This window comes from Carcharodon carcharias, chromosome 2, assembly GCF_017639515.1.
Source record: "Carcharodon carcharias isolate sCarCar2 chromosome 2, sCarCar2.pri, whole genome shotgun sequence".
Classification (NCBI taxonomy): Eukaryota; Metazoa; Chordata; class Chondrichthyes; order Lamniformes; family Lamnidae; genus Carcharodon; species Carcharodon carcharias.
Genome location: NC_054468.1, coordinates 39741322 through 39760599, shown reverse-complemented (window position 1 = coordinate 39760599; position 19278 = coordinate 39741322). Strand labels below are relative to the sequence as shown.

At 43.3% G+C, this 19278-nt stretch overlaps 1 protein-coding gene across 1 annotated transcript in view; it reads left to right on the top strand.

Annotated features, from left to right (window-relative positions):
• mcf2l2 (MCF.2 cell line derived transforming sequence-like 2) overlaps positions 1-19278 on the top strand; it is a 273896-nt gene that overhangs the window by 155636 nt on the left and 98982 nt on the right. Inside the window, 3 exon segments of the mRNA XM_041204959.1 lie at positions 12251-12320; positions 13565-13657; positions 18389-18481. Coding sequence (XP_041060893.1) covers positions 12251-12320; positions 13565-13657; positions 18389-18481 — 256 coding nt within the window.

Genomic DNA, 19278 nt, shown 5'->3' with positions numbered 1-19278 from the left:
TGCTGCTACCTCCTCCAGGAGGGCAGTGAGGCACTCATGGGAGAAAAGCGGGGCCAACTGCCATGCCAACCTGCTCTCCTGTCTGCCATGTCCACCCACAACACTCTCCATTACGACTTCCGTGCCTTTCGGTGGCAGCCTTCCAAGGGCTGCCAAGGCTGCATCTGAATCGGCCACCAGGTTGCCATTGGACCCGGTGGACATTGAGAACCTGCCCCCACCCGCCCCTTCATGCCCATTCCGCAGCCGCATCTTATGCTAGGTGGGCCTCAATTGGCCGGCCTGCGTAAAATCGCGATGCACTGCCAATCGCGGGCGGTGGTCGGCTTCCCAACCACCCTTGCCCTCCTCTGCTGATCCCAAATGCCAAGGGCAAAATTCAACCCAAGGTGTTTCTGCACTGCAGGAAACAGAAAATTGGATAGCCAGTCAATCAGCCTTGCAAGCTGCATACATATTACACTGAACATCCAGCACTAAAATGGATCATCTGCCTCAACTGGTTCATACTGGTGTTTATGCTCCACATAAACCTGCTGCCACTCCTGTTCCTCTAAACCATTAGTATAACCTTGTATTCCTTTGTCCCTCATATGTTTATCCAGCTTGCCCTTAAATGCATCAAAGTTGTTCAGCTCAAGTACTCCTTTTGGTACTGAATTCCACATTCGAGCCACTGTCTGAGTAAAGAAATTTCTCCTAAATTCCCATTTGGGTTTATCAGTGACTAACATGTATTTACGGATCTAGTTTTGGTCTCCCTAAATCGGGGAGACATTTACCTTAACATACCCTTTCACAATCTTAAAAATTTCTATCGGGTCACCCCTCAGCTTTCTCATTTTTGAGTAAAGAGACCCATCTGTTCAGTCTTTTCTGATGTTATAACCTCTCAGTTCAGGTATCATCTCTTGTTCACACCTTCATCAGTGCCTCTATATACCGTTTATGTTTGGAGACCAGTAATGCTCAGTACTCAAGTGGGTCTAATCAAGGTTTTAAACAAGTTTGACATAACTTCTCTGCTTTTCAATTCTACCCCTCTAAAATTGAATCCCAATGCTTTTTTTTAATGGTCTTATTAATCTGCTTCTCTATTTTCAGTGATTTGTTTATGTGTTCCTAGACCCCTTTGTCCGTCACCTCACTTAGACTTATTATCTAAGGAGTATGTAGTGTCCGTATTTCTCCTACCAAATTCCACAACCTCACACTTATCTATACTGAAATTCATTTGCCGATTTCTTATTTCTTGGACGTTATCACAGTCCTTCTTGATATGAAGTACACCCACCAATTGTTTTTGTCCGCAAATTTGGAAACTGTACATTGAATTTCTGAGTCCAAATCATTTATTAGCAAAGTGGTCCAGCACCAATATTCCCTCTAATTTTTTTTTAAGTGCACAGGCAATCTTTTTAAGTTGCAGACACTCAGTTATTAAAAGAGGCCAAATTATGGGTAGCCTGCACAGGGACTCCTGGGTTGCTGCACAGTAACACAGCTTTGAAGGAACATTGCCCAGCACTGATCCTTATCCAACACCACTTCCCATCTTTTGCCAACCTGAGAGACTACTCTTAACCCTCATTCTGTTGTATGTTTTGTAGCCAGCTTTCTATCCATTTTGCTACTTGTCCCCAGGCTCCACAAATTCTGACTTTAGTCAAAAGTCTGCTCTGCAGTACCTTGCTGAGGCCTTTTGACAATTCAGTATATTATATCTACTACATTAACCTGTCTGTTTCTGTTATTTACATCAACTGCATTATTCTTGTCAACTCTTCTAGCAACCGGTCCAAAGCAGCATTGTCAGAAGACTCTGAACAAAGGTCAGCTGTCTTTTCAATAAGGAAAGCTACATAAAGTGACAGCCTAAAGCAAAGGATCAAATTTCAATCATTATTATGATATTACATATTTAGAATGTAACTTAATAAAAATGAAATAATTACACAATATGAAGTTAGAACTTGTATTTATATAGTGCCCTTTGATATCCTTCAAGTACATCACATTTAATAAGTTTAAGTATAGTTAAGTCACTGTTGGAAAGAAAGGAAGAACTTGTATTTATACAGTCTTTCATGAATTCAGCATATCCAAAGCACTTCACAGGCAAGAAAGTATTTTTGGAGTATTCACTGCCTTAATGGCAACCATTTTGCATTCAGCATAGCCCCAGGAGAAGCAATGAGACAGTGACCAAATAATTTGTTTAAGTGAAGTTGATTTAAGAATAATTATTGGCAAGGAGGTTATCTGTCTGGAAAGGCTGAAGAGACTGGGACTCTTTTTCTAGAAAAGGGAAGGTTGAATGGTGACATGATAGAAGTTTTTAAGAAAATGAAAAGGTATGATACTGTAAACATGGATAAAATATTTCCACTAGCGGGGCAGATTTGAACTATGCACCATAAGTATAAGGCAATCACAAATAAATCCAATAGAGAATTTAGGAAAAATTTCTTTCCCTGAGGCAAATAGAATATATGCATTTAAGGGGAAGCTAGATAAGTAAATGATGGAGAACCGAACAGAAGGATATGTTGATAGGGTTAGACGAAGAAGGGTAGGAGGAGGCTCATGTGGAATATTAGCTCCAGCAAAGACTGGTTGAGCTGAATGGCCTGTTTTTGTGTTGTAGACTCAACGTAACTCATCTGTTGTTCTTCAGTTATTACCAGGGGATCTTTTGCATCCATCATTGTGTGTAGGCACCCAAATATGCAGAGTGATTTGCACACAAACAGTAAAGCTGTGAAATGACAAGTTAATCTGTGTGTTTTGGTGATTGTTAAGGGAGGAATACTCAACAACCATCTGCCCTCTCCATACGGTAGCATGGTTACCCTTATCACCAAATCAGAACTTGGCTTTTCCTCCTACTCCACTGGTGATTTTTCCTCCTTCGATCATGTCATTTTGTTAAATTCCTGCTATTATTCTTTAAAATCTTTGTTATCTGTCTCAAACTCAACCTGTGTTCTCTGAGTTATTTCTCCTCCTCACCTCCGTCAAGTCTCAGTATCTTCATTGAACAAGCCCTCACCCTTGGTGATTTCAATCATTTAATTTAAAAAAATCCTCAGCATCATTGGCAATGCTGGCAATTAATTCCCCATTCCAAAGGTTCCCTGAGGTGGTGTTGATAGGCCTTCATATTGAACTGCTTAAGTTTTTTGTAATGGGTCAATATAACTGAGTGGCTTGCTAGACCAGAAATACATGGAGGGTGGATGAGAGTAGCGCAGTTCATGTCGTTTAAATGGGCTTTCAGAAGGCAATTGATATTGTACAACATAATGGGATAAATTTTGAGGTTATCAGGCAGGCACGGTGGGTGGGCCTGGGAATGGCTGGGAACAGCCCACCACCTGCAATCGGCCCCCAACCGTGATTTCATGCTGGCTGACCAATTACTGGCGTGAAATGCATGCTGAAAGGCTCAGCGCTGCCGGGGTGGGGGCAGGAGGAGGGTGAGCACTGAAGTCAGCGCAGGTGCAGGGGAGTGCGCCATGAAAGCTTCCTTAGAGAACTGCCTTAGGGAGCTGAAGAATTTGAAACCATGAAATAAAGGTCTTAAATTGCAGAAAAAATATGTCCACACATCAGACTCACTCAGCCAAACATACAGATCATAAAAATTCTGTCCAAACATTTTTTTTCAAAATTAATATTGGAAACCTCATTCTGTCCTTGGATGAGATTTCCTCAAAAATCCAAAGGCTGCCTAGCCGATTTGCCCACCCACCAATCATAACGTTGGACTGGCAGGGAAAAATCTACGTTAATTAATACATTAATGGCCTTAATAGGCCTCTTAATTGTCGGCGGGCATACGGCCAACTCTCGCGTGTGCGCTGACTGAAATATTGCGCAAGTGGGCGATGACATCGGGGCGCTCGCCCGACATCATTGCGCATTACTTTACACTTGGGTGTGTTAGGTGCACGCCTTCATGCTGAGCAAAAAATCCTGCCCAATATACTTAATAGCAAAATTGGAACCCCTGGAATTGACGGGGCAGTGTCCGCATGGATATAAGATTGACTAAGGGACAGAAAGAGGGAGGTAGTAGTAAATAACTGTTTGTCAGATAGCAGAGAAGTGTGCAGTGGTGTCCCCACAGATGTCAATGTTGAGACCACTACTTTTTTTGATATATATTGATGATCTGGTGAGGACACAATTTGCAGATAACACAAAACTCGAAAATGTAGTTAACAGTGAGGAGAATAGTAATAGTTATTACAGCCCAAGAAGACAGTTAATGTAGGATATAACTGGAGCCAATCTTTACACAATTTTAAAAACATTTCTTTACAGTCACAGATTACTACCAAGCCCCTCCTAAAACAACAACCAGAGTTTAAGTCAGTATCCCCTTCCACAACTCTTTCTCCGGTACATCGATGATTACTTCGGTGCCGCTTCATGCTCTCGTCAGGACTTGGAAAAATTTATTAATTTTGCTTCCAGTCTCCACCCCTCCATCATTTTCACATGGTCCATCTCTGACACTTCCCTTCCCTTCCTTGACCTCTCTGTCTCAATCTCTGGTGATAGACTGTCCACCAATATCCATTACAAACCCACCGACTCCCACAGCTATCTCGACTACAGCTCCTCACACCCCGCTCCCTGTAAGGACTCCATCCCATTCTCTCAGTTCCTTCGCCTCCGTCGCATCTGTTCCGATGATGCTACATTCAAAAACAGTTCCTCTGACATGTCCTCCTTCTTCCTTAACCGAGGTTTTCCACCCACGGTCGTTGACAGGGCCCTCAACCATGTCCGGCCCATCTCCCGCGCATCCGCCCTCACGCCTTCTCCTCCCTCCCAGAAACATGATAGGGTCCCCCTTGTCCTCACTTATCACCCCACCAGCCTCCGCATTCAAAGGATCATCCTCCGCCATTTCCGCCAACTCCAGCATGATGCCACCACCAAACACATCTTCCCTTCACCCCCCTTATCGGCATTCCATAGGGATCGCTCCCTCCGGGACACCCTGGTCCGCTCCTCCATCACCCCCTACTCCTCAACCCCCTCCTATGACACCACCCCATGCCCACGCAAAAGATGCAACACCTGCCCCTTCACTTCCTCTCTCCTCACCGTCCAAGGACCCAAACACTCCTTTCAAGTGAAGCAGCATTTCACTTGCATTTCCCCCAACTTAGTCTACTGCATTCGTTGCTCCCAATGTGGTCTCCTCTACATTGGAGAGACCAAACGTAAACTGGGCGACCGCTTTCCAGAACACCTGCGGTCTGTCCGCAAGAATGACCCAAACCTCCCTGTTGCTTGCCATTTTAACACTCCACCCTGCTCTCTTGCCCACATGTCTGTCCTTGGCTTGCTGCATTGTTCCAGTGAAGCCCAACGCAAACTGGAGGAACAACACCTCATCTTCCGACTAGGGACTTTACAGCCTTCTGGACTGAATATTGAATTCAACAACTTTAGGTCATGAGCTCCCTCCCCCATCCCCACCCTCTTTCTGTTTCCCCCTTCCTTTTTTTTTTCCAATAAATTATAAAGAATTTCCTTTTCCCACCTATTTCCATTATAAAAAAAACCCCACTAGAGCTATACCTTGAGTGCCCTACTATCCATTCTTAATTAGCACATTCGTTTAGATAATATCACCAATTTTAACTTTAACACCTATGTGTTCTATTGTACTATTGTCGTTGACATCTTTTGATGATCTGCTTCTATCACTGCTTGTTTGTCCCTACAACCACATCCCCCCCCCCTCCACCTCTCTGTCTCTCTATCTCTCCACCCCCCACACACACACCTTAAACCAGCTTATATTTCAGCTCTTTCTTGGACTCAAACTCAAGTTCTGTCGAAGGGTCATGAGGACTTGAAACGTCAACTCTTTTCTTCTCCGCCGATGCTGCCAGACTTGCTGAGTTTTTCCAGGTAATTCTGTTTTTGTTTTGGATTTCCAGCATCTGCAGTTTTTTTGTTTTTATCTCTGTGTTTAAGTCAGTGTCTAGTTATAGGGACACAATTGAATCCCCAGCTAATGCCCATCATCTGCCTCCAATTAATACAATTACCATTCTGTCTTCAGTAGGACACAGACAAACTGGTGAAATAGCAGATGAAATTTAATGCAGAGAAGTATGAAGTGACTAACTTTGGTAGGAAGAATGAGGAGTGGCAATATGTACTAAAAGGTACAAGTTTAGAGGAAATGCAGAGAGATCCGGGTTTTTTTTATTCCTTCATGGGATGCGCACATCGCTGGCTATGCCAGCATTTATTGTCCACCCCTAATTGCCCTTGAAAAGGTGGTGGTGAGCTGCATTTTTCAATCACTGCAGCCCATGTGGTGTAGCTACACCCACAATGCTGTTAGGGAGGGCATTCCAGGATTTTGACCCAGGATGTACAGGATTTTGTGCACCCTTGAAGGTGACCAGGGATGAAAAACTTCAACTTTGCGGAGAGACTAAAGGAACTGGGGTTGTTCTCCTTAGATTAGAAATGGTTAAAGGGAGGTTTGATAGAGGTGTTCAAAATCTTGAAGGATTCTGGAGAATAAGGAGAAACAATTCCAGTGGCAGAAAGATCAGTCACCAGAGAAAAGGTAATTGATAAGAGAGCTAGGTGCAAAATGAGGGAAAAGGTTATGCAGCAAGTTGGCATGATGCATTGCCTAGAACGCTGGCAGAATTCCTCAAAACAGAATTTAATAAATTTTTGAAAAGGAAATATTTACATGGCTTTAGAGAAGACAGTCATGTAGTAATTGGATACTCTTCCAGAGTCAGCCACAAGCATGATGGGCCAAACAGTCTCCTCCTGTGCTGTATCATTCCATGATTCAATGATTTCAGAGGGAAATTAAAAGCTAACTGTGGCTGTGTGGAACCGAATCACATATAGAACAGATTGTGTAAGAATGGTTGATTCCTTCACTAATGAAAATTTATGGGTGTTAATGACAATCCATCTGCTTCATGATCATTTATTTTTAAAAAAAATTCAAATTCCCAAACAATACTCTACCATGCTTCCATCTCAACTTACTTTGCCCTCACTCATCTGAGTTCATTGACCACCTGCTTGCCCCACAATTCATTCACAACCACTGCTCAACCTTGTCATCTTCCATGACCTTCTATGGCCTCTCTACTCCCATGGTCCTGATCATTGACAAGGCCAACTCCCACCACTTTGCTGTGTTCCTCACCACCTGCATCCCCCAGCCACCTTCTAACCACACTTTTTTTTAAAAATTCATTCACTGGATATGGGCTTCACTGGCTATGCCAGCATTTATTGCCCATCCCTAATTGCCCTAGAGAAGGTGGCGATGAGCTGCCTTCTTGAACCACTGCAGTCCATGTGGTGTAGGTATGCCCACAGTGCTGTTAAGGATGGAGTTGTAGGATTTTGACCCAGCAACAGTGAAGAAACGATCAGGATGGTGAGTGACTTGAAGGGGGACTTCCAGGTGATGGTGTTCTCATCTATCTGCTGCCCTTGTCCTTCTAGTTGGTAGTGATTGTGGGTTTGGAAAGTGCTGCCTAAGGAGCCTTGGTGAGTTCCTGCAGTGCATCGTGTACATGCTGCTACTTCTGTGCATTGGTGGTGAAGGGAGTGAATGTTTGTGGATATGGTGCCAATCAGGTGGGCTGCTTTGTCCTGGACGATGTAAGCTTCTTGAGTGTTGTTGGAGCTGCACTCATCCAGGCAAGTGGGGAGTATTCCATCACACCCCTGACTTGTGCCTTGTAGATGGTGGACAGGCTTTGGGGAGACAGGAGGTGAGTTACTCATCGCATGATTCCTAGCCTCTGACCTGCTCTTGTAGCTAGAGTATTATATGGCTAGTCCAGTTCAACTTCTGGTCAATGATAACCCCCAGGATGTTGATGGTGCAGGGATTCAGTGATGGTAATGCCATTGAATGTCAAGGGGTAGTGAATAGATTCTCTCTTGTTCGAGATGGTCATTGCCTGGCACTTCTGTGCCACAAATGTTACTTGCCACTTGTCAGCCCAAGCCTGGATATTGTCCAGGTCTTGTTGCATTTGCACATGGACTGCTGCAGTATCTGAGGAGTCATGAATGGTGCTGAACATCGTGCAATCATCAGCGAACGTCCCCACTTCTGACCTTATGATGGCAGGAAGGTCATTGATGAAGCAGCTGAAGGTGGTTGGGCCTAAGACACTACCCTGAGGAACTCCTGCAGTGATGTCCTGGAACCGAAATGATTGACCTCCACCAACCACAACCATCTTCCTTTGTGCTAGGTATGACTTCAACCAGTGGAGAGTTATCCTCTTGATTCCCATTGACTCCCGGTTTTGCTCGGGCTCTTTGATGCCACACTCAGTCAAATGCGGCCTTGATTTCAGGGGCAGTCACTCTCACCTCACCTCGGGAGTTCAGCTCTTTGGTCTATGTTTGAACCAAGGCTGTAAGGAGCTCAGGAGCTGAGTGGTGGAACCCAAACTGAGTGTCAGTGAGCAGGTTATTGCTAAGCAAAGGGAGGTGGTGGCATATATGGTATTATCACTGGGCAAGTATTCCAGAGAGCAAGGTTAAAGCTCTGGAGAACCGGGTTTGAATCCCACCATGGCAGATGGTTCGGATTTGAATTCAATAAATATTTGGAATTAAAAGCCTGATGATTACCATGAAACCATTGGCAATTGTCGTAAAAACCCCTCTGGCTCACTAATGTCCTTTAGGGAAGGAAATCTGTTGTCCTTACCTGGTCTCCAGACCCACAGCATTGTGGTTGACTTTGAACAAGGGCAATTAGGGATGGACAATAAATGCTGGTGTAGCCACATCCCAAAGCAAAAAAAAACAAGTGCTACTTGATAGCACTATTGATGACCTCTTCCATTACTTTACTGATGATCGAGAGATGAGGCATTAATTGGCTGGATTGGATTTGTCCTGCTTTTTGTGAACAGGCATACCTGGGCAATTTTCCACATAGCCAGGTAGATGCCAGTGTTATAGTTGTACTGGAACAGCTTGGCTAGGGGCACAGCAAGTTCTGGAGCACAAGTCTTCAGTACTATTGCCGGAATATTGTCAGGGCCCATAGTCTTTGCACTATCTAGTGCCTTCAGCCATTTCTTGAATCACATGGAGTGAATTGAGTTGGCTGAAGACTGGCACCTGTGATGCTGGGACCCTCTGGAGTAGGCTGAGATGGATCATCCACTTCAGATGAGGCATTAAACTGAGGGCTCCTCTGCCCTCTCAAATGAATGCCAAAGATCCCTTGATACTCCCGCTTTTCAAAAAAGAGCAGTGGAATTATCCCTGGTGTCCTGACCAATATTTATCCCTCAATCAACATCACAAAAACAGATTTTCTGGTACTGATCACATTTCCTGTTTGCCAATTGGCTACACATCACAAGTACTTCATTGGCTATAAAGCACTTTGGGATACTTGATAGTTGTGAAAAGAGCTATTAAATTCAAGCCTTTCTTTCCTTGATCCTGAAAAAGATATTCTGCCAAGTCACTTACAATTGCAAACTCCCAACGATCTCGCCTTCAGCTCTCCAGTCACCACAATACTTCCCCAGCCATTGATCAACTCAGCTATTCCATCATCACCTTCACCTTTGACTTGTTTTTTCCAAGTAAAACCAAGCAAAAATGATGACTTTGAGCAACTTGCTATGCCTTTTGAATAGCATCTTCCAAACCCACGACTTCTACCATCTGGAAGGGCAAGGGTGGGAATATCATTACCTGCAAACTGTTAATATGGCAATCATCTTGTTAAAAGCAATTGATGGTTAAACAAGTGATGGGCATCAATTACCCCAACTGAATAGAATAAAAAGGTACAACTGGAACACTTTGTGTGGAAGTGGCTAGCCCTGAGGAGTTGTCTTGGAAATAAACCAACTTTAACTAAGAGACCTGCCTGGATCAATTCTTTCACCACAACCTCTTATTGTGAGTAACATAAGCTCCCCTCCAATCCTAATTTAGAATTCTATTACTATTCCTTCATTGCTGATCCAAAATCCTGGAACTCTCTCCCTAACTGTGCAGTGGATGTACTCACACCATTGGGACAATTCAAGAAGGGTGGCTCTCCACCACCTTTTCAAGGACAAGTAGTGATAGGCAATAAATACTGGCTTTGCCAGCAAAGCTCAGTCCCATGAAAGAGTAAAAGAAATCTCCACCAAAACATTGCACTAATCCAGGATCATCCTGCAAAGCAAAGGTTACACAGCTTATTTTCACTGCCATTAACCACCTGCTTACCCAGTTTCCCCTGCCACCAGCATTTTCACTTCCAACAAGGAGCACATGGATTTCTTCATTGCTAACATTATCGCTATCTGTAACTGCCTCTGCTGCTTCCCCCCCTTCTTTCCCATAAGCCAAACCTCACCTTCTGAGAACTTTCCCCTTTTTTAACCCTGAACCCATGTCTTATATTTCTCTTCTATTTTTCTTTAGACCAACTCTTGTTGATCCTGTTCATTAGACCCACCTCATGCACGCTTGACCCTATTCTTGCCAAGCTGCTGGTCCCCATGCTAGTTAGCATTAAAATGGTTCCTACTCCTTGAGTACTGCCCCTTCCTTTCAAGCCTGCAACACCCTTCCTCAAAAACCCATCCGCAACCCCTTTGCCCTTGCTAAGTATTAGCCTTTACTCTCCAGAATCCTTGATTGTGTTATCACCTTCTAAATCTGTGGCCATCTTTTCCATTATTCCAGGTTTGAACCTCTCCAGTCAGGTTTCAACTGGGTCAAGCAGGTATACAGGAATATAAAACAAGGAAAAATTATTAATCATAGAAACATAGAAACTAGGGGCAGGAGTAGATCATTCGGCCCTTTGAGCCTGCTCCGCCATTCAGTATGACCATGGCTGATCCTCTATCTCAACACCATTCTCCTGCGCTCTCCTCATACCCCTTGACGCCTTTAGAGTCTAGAAATCTATCTATTTCCTTGTTAAATATACTCAGTTACTTGGCTTCCACAGCCTTCTGTGGTAGAGAACTCCATAGGTTCACCACCCTCTGAGTGAAGAAGTTTATCCTCTTCTCAGTTCTAAATGGCCTACCCCATATCCTGAGACTGTGACCCCTTGTTCTAGACACCCCAGCCAGAGGAAACATCATCCCTGCATCCAGTCCGTCCAGCCCTGTCAGAATTTTATATGTTTCAATGAGATCCCCTCATTCTTCTAAACTCCAGTGAATACAGGCCTAGTTGGTCCAATCTCACCTCATATGACAAACTTGCCATCCCAGAAATTAGTCTGGTGAACCTTTGCTGCACTCCTATGGCAAGTATATCCTTTCTTAGGTAAGGAGACCAAAACTGCACACCATATTCCAGGTGTGGTCTCACCAAGGCTGTACAGCTGCAGTAAGACATCATTGCTCCTGTACTCAAGTCCTCTCGCAATGAAGGCCAACATACCCTTTGCCTTCTTAACTGCTTGCTGTACGTGCATGCTTACTTTCAGTGTTTGTGTACAAGGACACTCAGGTCTATTTGTACATCAACATTTCCCAAACTATCACTATTTAAATAATACTCTGCCATTCTGTTTTTTCTACCAAAGTCGATAACAACACTTATCCACGTTATACTGCGTCTCCCATGTATTTGCCCACTCACTCAACCTGTCTAAATTGCCTTTAAGCCTCTTAATGTCCTCCTCATCGCTCACATTCCCACCAAGTTTCGTGTCATCAGCAAACTTGGAAAATTACATTTCATCAAATATTATATTACATCAAATTCAGAACTTGCACTCTTAGTACCGCCATAAGACTATTGTGTAGATTTTTATCCTTATAGCTTGGGCAGTAATCTGGCACAGAGGACATCCTTCACTTTATGGAACCCAAGGAAATTCAGTGGAATAAAAATCAGACAAATTCATCAAATCCACTTTGCCAGATTACCTCCCAGGTCATGAAGAAAAACTTCTAGCCTGTTCCCCTGCCCCCATTTTTCAATCTGAAGGGAAGTGAATAGCCAAAGATAAAACTCCCAAGAGAAACTAATCTCCCTAACATTTCACCCTAACCTCTGGGCAAATTTTGAAGAGAAAATCTCCAGGCTACCTATAATTCATATGAATCTATTGCATTCCACAGCGATATTTCTCTGGATAGAACATGACTGAAATCATTATTTTGCAAGAGATATTCAGCCACTAACTCTATGCCTTTATTAAATAATATATGCTCTTTCCTTTAAGGATATTCCTTAAAGAGCTTGAAAATTGCATGGAAAACCCTGAACTTGTAGGAAGATGCTTTTTAAAAAGGGTAAGTAAATCACTTCCATTGCCAATTTCCAGCAGATATTTTTTGAGCAAACAATTGATGTTGACTTTCAACTTTGGAAAGCTTAACTCTAGCAAATTGGCCTGACCGATAAGCCTTTTCATTGACTACTACTGTGGAAAATGTTACACTATCTGAAGCTTCCTTTAGAGCATATCATTCTGTGTACTGTGATTGAATAGGAGATCTCTATTTGGCGGCGTTTGCAGAAAAAGCAATGGGACAATAGTCTTTGGATCAGTGTCTTGGGCACACCTGTTCCCCAGGTGCAAAAGTCAGGGCTTGGAGACCAATTCTCAAATTACTGGATCTCCACCACTTTATATCATTCTGGGATTCTGAGGCTTCCCATGAGTGGCAGTGTAGGAGCAGCAACTATAATTGGTGCAGGCAAAACGTGACTATTTAAATGAGGCAGGAGGTGGTGACACAATCCTTCACATCAGATGATCTGAGAGGGTAGGCAAAAATACAAAGGGAGGCCTGAAGAGACAAGAATCACTTTTTTCTTATATATTCCTTAGTGACCTTCGGATCTGTTTGCCTCCTATCTGCTGTTCTCCAGCAGAATCCAGAGACCCTGACCATGGTAACCACTGGCACCATTGAAGCCCTCTCAGGTTTGTAGCAGTAGCAAGAGGAGCAGGAGCATTCTTCCGGGTCTTGTAAAGAGTCTTAGGGCCTCACCAGCTCTGGCCTTGTCTCTCCCTTCCCACTCTATCACTGCCTGTGGAAACTCTCCCAAGCACTAATCATAACAGGAATTGTTCCCTGATATTAATGCAGCCCAGGGCTCAATATTGGTCAGAGCAAACAGATTTCTGGGCACTAGTGTCTATGACAATATCAAACATTTTGAAGAGAATTTGGCAGATTGCACAAGTTTTCTTTAAATCTAGTAAGCAGATAACCCTAAATTGGAAATTGTTAGTCCTGGGTATGCAACTCTGCAAAGGGAAAATACAAAAATACCTTCTGGATCATAGGAGAATGAAACAATCAGAAACGAATGAAACTTCACTTAAAGGTGGTTTTGAAATACTCAAAAGTCTGGCATTGGCTGTAAATAAATGTACCTATCCTACCCTTTGTATCTAAGTCTTTGTACGCCACTAATTATTCTAGTTAAGCTAATTACACAATTTTTTACTTCTCAATCCTATCCATCTTGCAGACAGTTGTTTCCATTTTTATTATCAAGAAGATTTCTGGCTTTCTTTCTACAGAAAGAGGATTTACAGATTTATGAAAAATATTGTCAAAACAAACCACGTTCAGAAGCTCTCTGGAGACAATGTGGAGACTGCCAATTCTTTCAGGTATAAATTCTATGTTATTATGGTTCTCAGAATAGTGTTGCAATAGGCTTCATGTAATGTACAGCACATCAAAATGCTCAATAGCAACTCCAGAAAAAATAACATTCTGCTGGGGCTGCAATGTTGTCAATTGTTTCCAGCCCCTACCCCGCCATGGTGGGGCCAGCGAGCCATTGAAATCTCCATTCACGTTGGTGGGACCAGAAGATCCCACCTGCGAGAAGGGCTGGAAAATTCTGGCCCCTATCTCAGTGGGAGATTGCTGCATTAACTCAATGACATTGTCTAGTTCTACAATACTTCCTGAACTCTTCTGGTCTATTGTGCTTTCCCAATTGTCTTTGCCAATGGCACTCAAACCAAGCTCTGGAATTTCCTTCCTAAACTCCATTTGCCTTTTCTTCCCCTCTTCTCATTTATGCATCCACTCTAGAATGACCTCTGCGCCTATGTTTTGGCTGCCCAACTAATATATCAAACATTGGCTTGGCATCCAATTTTGTCTGATTACATATCAGAAGTGCCTTGCAGTGTTTTTCTATTTAAAACAAACTGTTGTTGTTGTTATTCCTTGTGCAGAGCTGTATTTTTGTATTACTCTTATAAACCAAGAAATTAGACAGATGAGCCTCTTGTTTAATATAGTATTCTTGAAACTTATGCCTCAAATGGCAGGAGAATTGTCAGATTTTTTGCATTAGCAAAGGGAGAAACTCTTGCTCATTATGTGGATTCAACTTCCAGCCACAATCTGCATTTAAAGGCCTTATATTGTCCTGGATTGAACAGCATAGGTATCTGTGAGAATCAGATGTGAATTCTCGGGTTTTTGGACTTGACAAAGAAAGTTGACAGGGGGGCAGATTAGTTTATAACAATTTGGGAAGAACTATTAAGTATAAAAATATAAAAGTTAACGTACTAGGTAATAGTTTCCAGGTTGTGACAGGCTTTACTTCCCATGTTAACCTTGGGCGCAGAGCGCCCCACTCAGCCTGGACCTTGCTACCTCTTCCTCTTTATGTCTTGCTGTGGCGCTGCCTCTTCCTTGCCTTATCTTGCTATGACTTCTTTACGTTGTTGTGAGTTGGTCCACTGAGGTGTCCTTGGCTGTGCTTCTATCCTGTTTTGGATGTGAGGGTTTCCATATGCACGATCCGTTTCTACCTGATGATTGGTTCTGTGATTGGTCCACGTCAGCTTAGCTCTGTCCATGTGATCAAAGTTCACATATTATTACCTTACAAGGCATCTTTGGCATGACCACTTAATATTGTCATATGTGGTACCTTTCTGCACAAACAGCTCATTCTGTATGCCTTTATAATATGGCTATATTCCTTTCCTTATCAGACCCTACTTCTTATGTGGGCCCAGATCTTTCGGTCTTTGGATAGTCAGAGACTGGACGTACACCTCAAGAAATGCTATGGGACCCCTCATAAGTCCCAACGCAGTGACTCTGTGGGAATTGCTTAGAATGTTTGAACTTCCAATGGGCAATTCCCTCCTCCCGGGAGTCTCTGGAAAAAGTCTCCAACTCTGAGTTAGAGTTGAAGACTTCGGACAGTTCCGACTTATTTACCAGAACAGTTACCCAGTAAATGTTTTCAGGAAATGTAACTAAAGAGCTGACACCCCCAATCTCTCACACTGACCTCCCCAATCACTCACACTGACCTTCTCCCCACAATTCCCCTCCTGATACCCCCAATCCCCCTGACTAACCCCCGACTCAACATGGCTATTTTCCACCACCCAACTACCCCACAACACTCCAACTCCGTCCTCCCCCGACCCCCTGACTACCCTCTTGATCCACTAACTAACCCCCGACCTCAACCTTAATGCCCAACTACCCCCCCGACCCCCGATTTGACCTGACTAGCCCCCACCACCCAACCAAGAACCCCTGACTTCTCCCTAACACAGCCTATTGAGCCCCCAACCTCCCGACTGCCCCCTGACTCCCTCATTTCCCCCAACCGCACCATCCTACCCACCTTACCCCTTTACCTTCTTACCTCACCCACCCTACCCCCTTACACACTTACCTTCTCTCTATAGCTTTTCACAGAAGCTTTGGGATATTTAAACTCTTTACTTACAGAATATGGCAGCTAGTGCCATAAAAGGGGGGCATGGTTTCTGCGCGGATCCTCACCGCTGCTCCCTCTGAGGTTTCCTGCACTGATTCAGTTCTGCGGGATCCTCCATCGGAAGACTGCTCGGAAATATCAGTTTATGGTATGCGTGTATTTTTTGGTCTGTTCAGGGTCAGAATTATGTCTGACACTGAAGGAAGATTCGGGCTTTGCACTTCTTTCGTGCGAACGACCTGATCAATCTTAAGCTGTTTTCTTGTATCAGTACTTTGACAGTCCAAAGGTTAAGTAAAGCCACGTAGTTTCTCAACAAGATCAGAAATTTAACAGAGCTTCTGCAAAAAAACCTCAATGACTGTAAATCAGGTTCAGCTAATGTTTGCCCTTATTACCTGATTTAATTGGTACAAACCTTCCTGTCTCTGATCATCGGAAATGGGACATACATCGGAAGGTGCATGTCAGGACCCCACGGAAGTCCTGGACATATGTAGGAATTGCCCTGGAAGTTGAAACTTTTGCTGGGCTGATCCCCTGCTGCCCTGTACCCTCCTTAGATGTCTCCAGCCCTGAGCTCAGAGCAGACACTTGGCCAGGCACACGGGACTTACTGTGTACTTACTCAGGAAATGTTTTACAGTTTAAAACCTGGTCTAACAGCTGGTGACTCCACAACTAACACCCCCTATTTGTATCCCCCACCCGACTACACCCGATCGCAACTACCACCCTGACCACCTGATTACCCACTCTGACTTCCCAACTACTCAACACAGCTTCTCCTTGACCATCCAACTTGCCCCCTGACCAGACCTAATTACTCACCCAACCACTTGGCTACATCCCCTGACCCAACCTGACAACCCCCTAATCTGATGACCCACTCACCCATCTCCCCACCTCACTCTCATAACCACCTACCTATCTCACCCACTGACCCATCTAGCCATCTACCTCTCACCCACCTCACCAGCTACCCCCTACCAACCTCACCCACATACCTACCTACCCACCTCCCCCACTTACTCATTTATTCACCCATTCATCCACTCACCCATTCAATCATCCATTCACTAACTCACGTTCATTCACTAAAAGATTTGGACCTCTTAAACTTCCCTGAATATAGCAGCTAGTGCCGTAAAAGGGGGGCGTTTCCTCGTCTTTCCCTGATTCTACTCCATTCACGGGACTTAGACAGGGAATGCTGTGTTGCTCATTTCTGTGTCAACTGGGATCGGAAGATCACGGAAGAAATGGGCAGTATTGTTGGTTTGGTAAAACCTTCACGGGCAGTGACACTGCTGACTGACTGGAAGATCTAGGCCATTGTATAAACATGGATAATTTAAAATGCGTACAGCTAATTATCTCTATGAACTGGGAGATCCATATTAAAAGACAGAGCACGAGGGGGACACAGCACGCAAGGGGGACACATAATATGTGCACCATTAAATCCTTAGAGCCCAAGGTTCCATACCATAGGAACACTGAGATCCTAAGATTTCAGAGATTCCAATATTAAATCAGGTACATAGTAATTACCATGATTACAAAAATGACATGTTAACATGATTAAATACTGATTATAGCTGAATACAATTCCTTTTAGATACTAATGTTAATTGATATAAGTGGATATTGAATATAGGGCTGAAGGGTTGAATGGCCTATTCCTGCTCCTAAGTCTTATGTTACTATAATTCCCTTACATATCTCCTGATGGAGTTAATAATCTGCAATGGCATTTCACTCTCTGCTGGACAGTTTCTGTAAGTTTCTTCCCCCCTCATTTTCTTACCAATGACAACACTCTATCCTTCTGCAGTTCTACTTCTTTTACTTACCAACATCCACACTTGCCTTCCAGGACCCTTGCAACCTGATTATTAACCCCCCCATCTCTAGCTCTCAATTCATCACATTCAGGTAGGAATGACAGATTCCCTTCCCTAAAAAACATCAGTGAACCAGATGAGTTTTTATGTCACCATTACTGATAGTGGTTTTAAATTCCATATTTATTTAATTAACTATGTTTAAATCCTCCAGCTGCCATTTTGGGATTTGAACTCATGTCTCTGGATTATTAGTCCAGACTTCTGCATTACTATCGCAGTAACAATATGTTATCATTCCTTTCCAGTAAGACAAGGATAACTCCAGAGTCCCTTCTTCCACCAGCAACTACCGATTTTATATAACTTCCCCATCCCCTTCACAGTCACCTCAATTAATAAGTCTCTAGGAGCTTCACATGGTGCCAATCCCTCAATAGCTTGCTTTTTAATATAAAAGCAAAAAAAACTGCGGATGCTGGAAATCCAAATCAAAAATAAAAATACCTGGAAAAACTCAGCAGATCTGACAGCATCTGCAGAGAGGAACACAGTTAACGTTTCGAGTCCGTATGACTCTTCAACAGCTTTTTAAACCTCTTTCCACTCCATTTGCATATTACTTCTTTTAGTTGTGTTTCTGGTTCTAACGGCGATCAGTCTGTATAATTTGTTATTTGCCACTTCTGTGCATGTGAAAGAGTTGGGGCATTATTTAATACAACAGGACTTCCTGAACGGTTGCTAAGCTCCAAAGCTTTATTTATTTTGTGTTCTTTTTCCAGGAGTGCCAACGAAAACTGGATCATAAACTCTCACTGGATGCCTACCTGTTGAAACCTGTCCAAAGGATTACAAAGTATCAACTCCTCCTTAAGGTAATCAGGATTCTAAACAAACACCTGCTGTAAGGTTGGCTGAAGATTTACAGAAACAAAATACATTGCACTATACTTTGGATAGTTTTAATATTATAGGCACCATGCCTTTGATTTTGATAGAAATGTGTACAGTTTTTACATCAGTGATAAAGCAGGCAAAAATTGTGTAACTATTTCTGGTATTTCACTTGACTCATCCCTGGGATGAAGGACTTTTCTTATGCAGAAAGGTCAAACAGGTTGGGCCTATACTGATTGGAGTTTGGAAGAATGAGAGGTGACCTTATTGAAACATGTAAGATCCTGAGGGGACTTAATAGGGTGGATACCTGGGAGGATGTTTCCTCTTGTGCGGGCATCTAGAATGGTGACACAGTTTAAAAAGAAGAGGTCTTCCTTTTGAGATGGAGATGAGGAGAATTTTTTTTCTCTCTGAGTGTCATTAGTCTGTGAGTTCTCTTTCCCAGAAAGCAGTGGAGACTGCATCCTTGAATTTATTCAAGACTGGGTTAAATAGATTTTTGATAGGCAAGAGAGTCAAGGATTATGGGGGGCAGTCAGGAACGTTGTGTTGAGACCACAATCAGCCATGATCTTAACGAATGGTGGAGCAGGCTCAAAGGGCCAAATGGCCTACTCCTGAGCCCTATGTCCCCATGAAATACCTCAACTAGTGATGTCCCACTGCATTGCTTGAAAATTAAAGGGCTTAATTTACAGGACTAAGACACTCTATTAGTAATGATCTTGTATTCGTGTCCCCTATTTCAAACACCTGGGGCAGAAATTTTTGC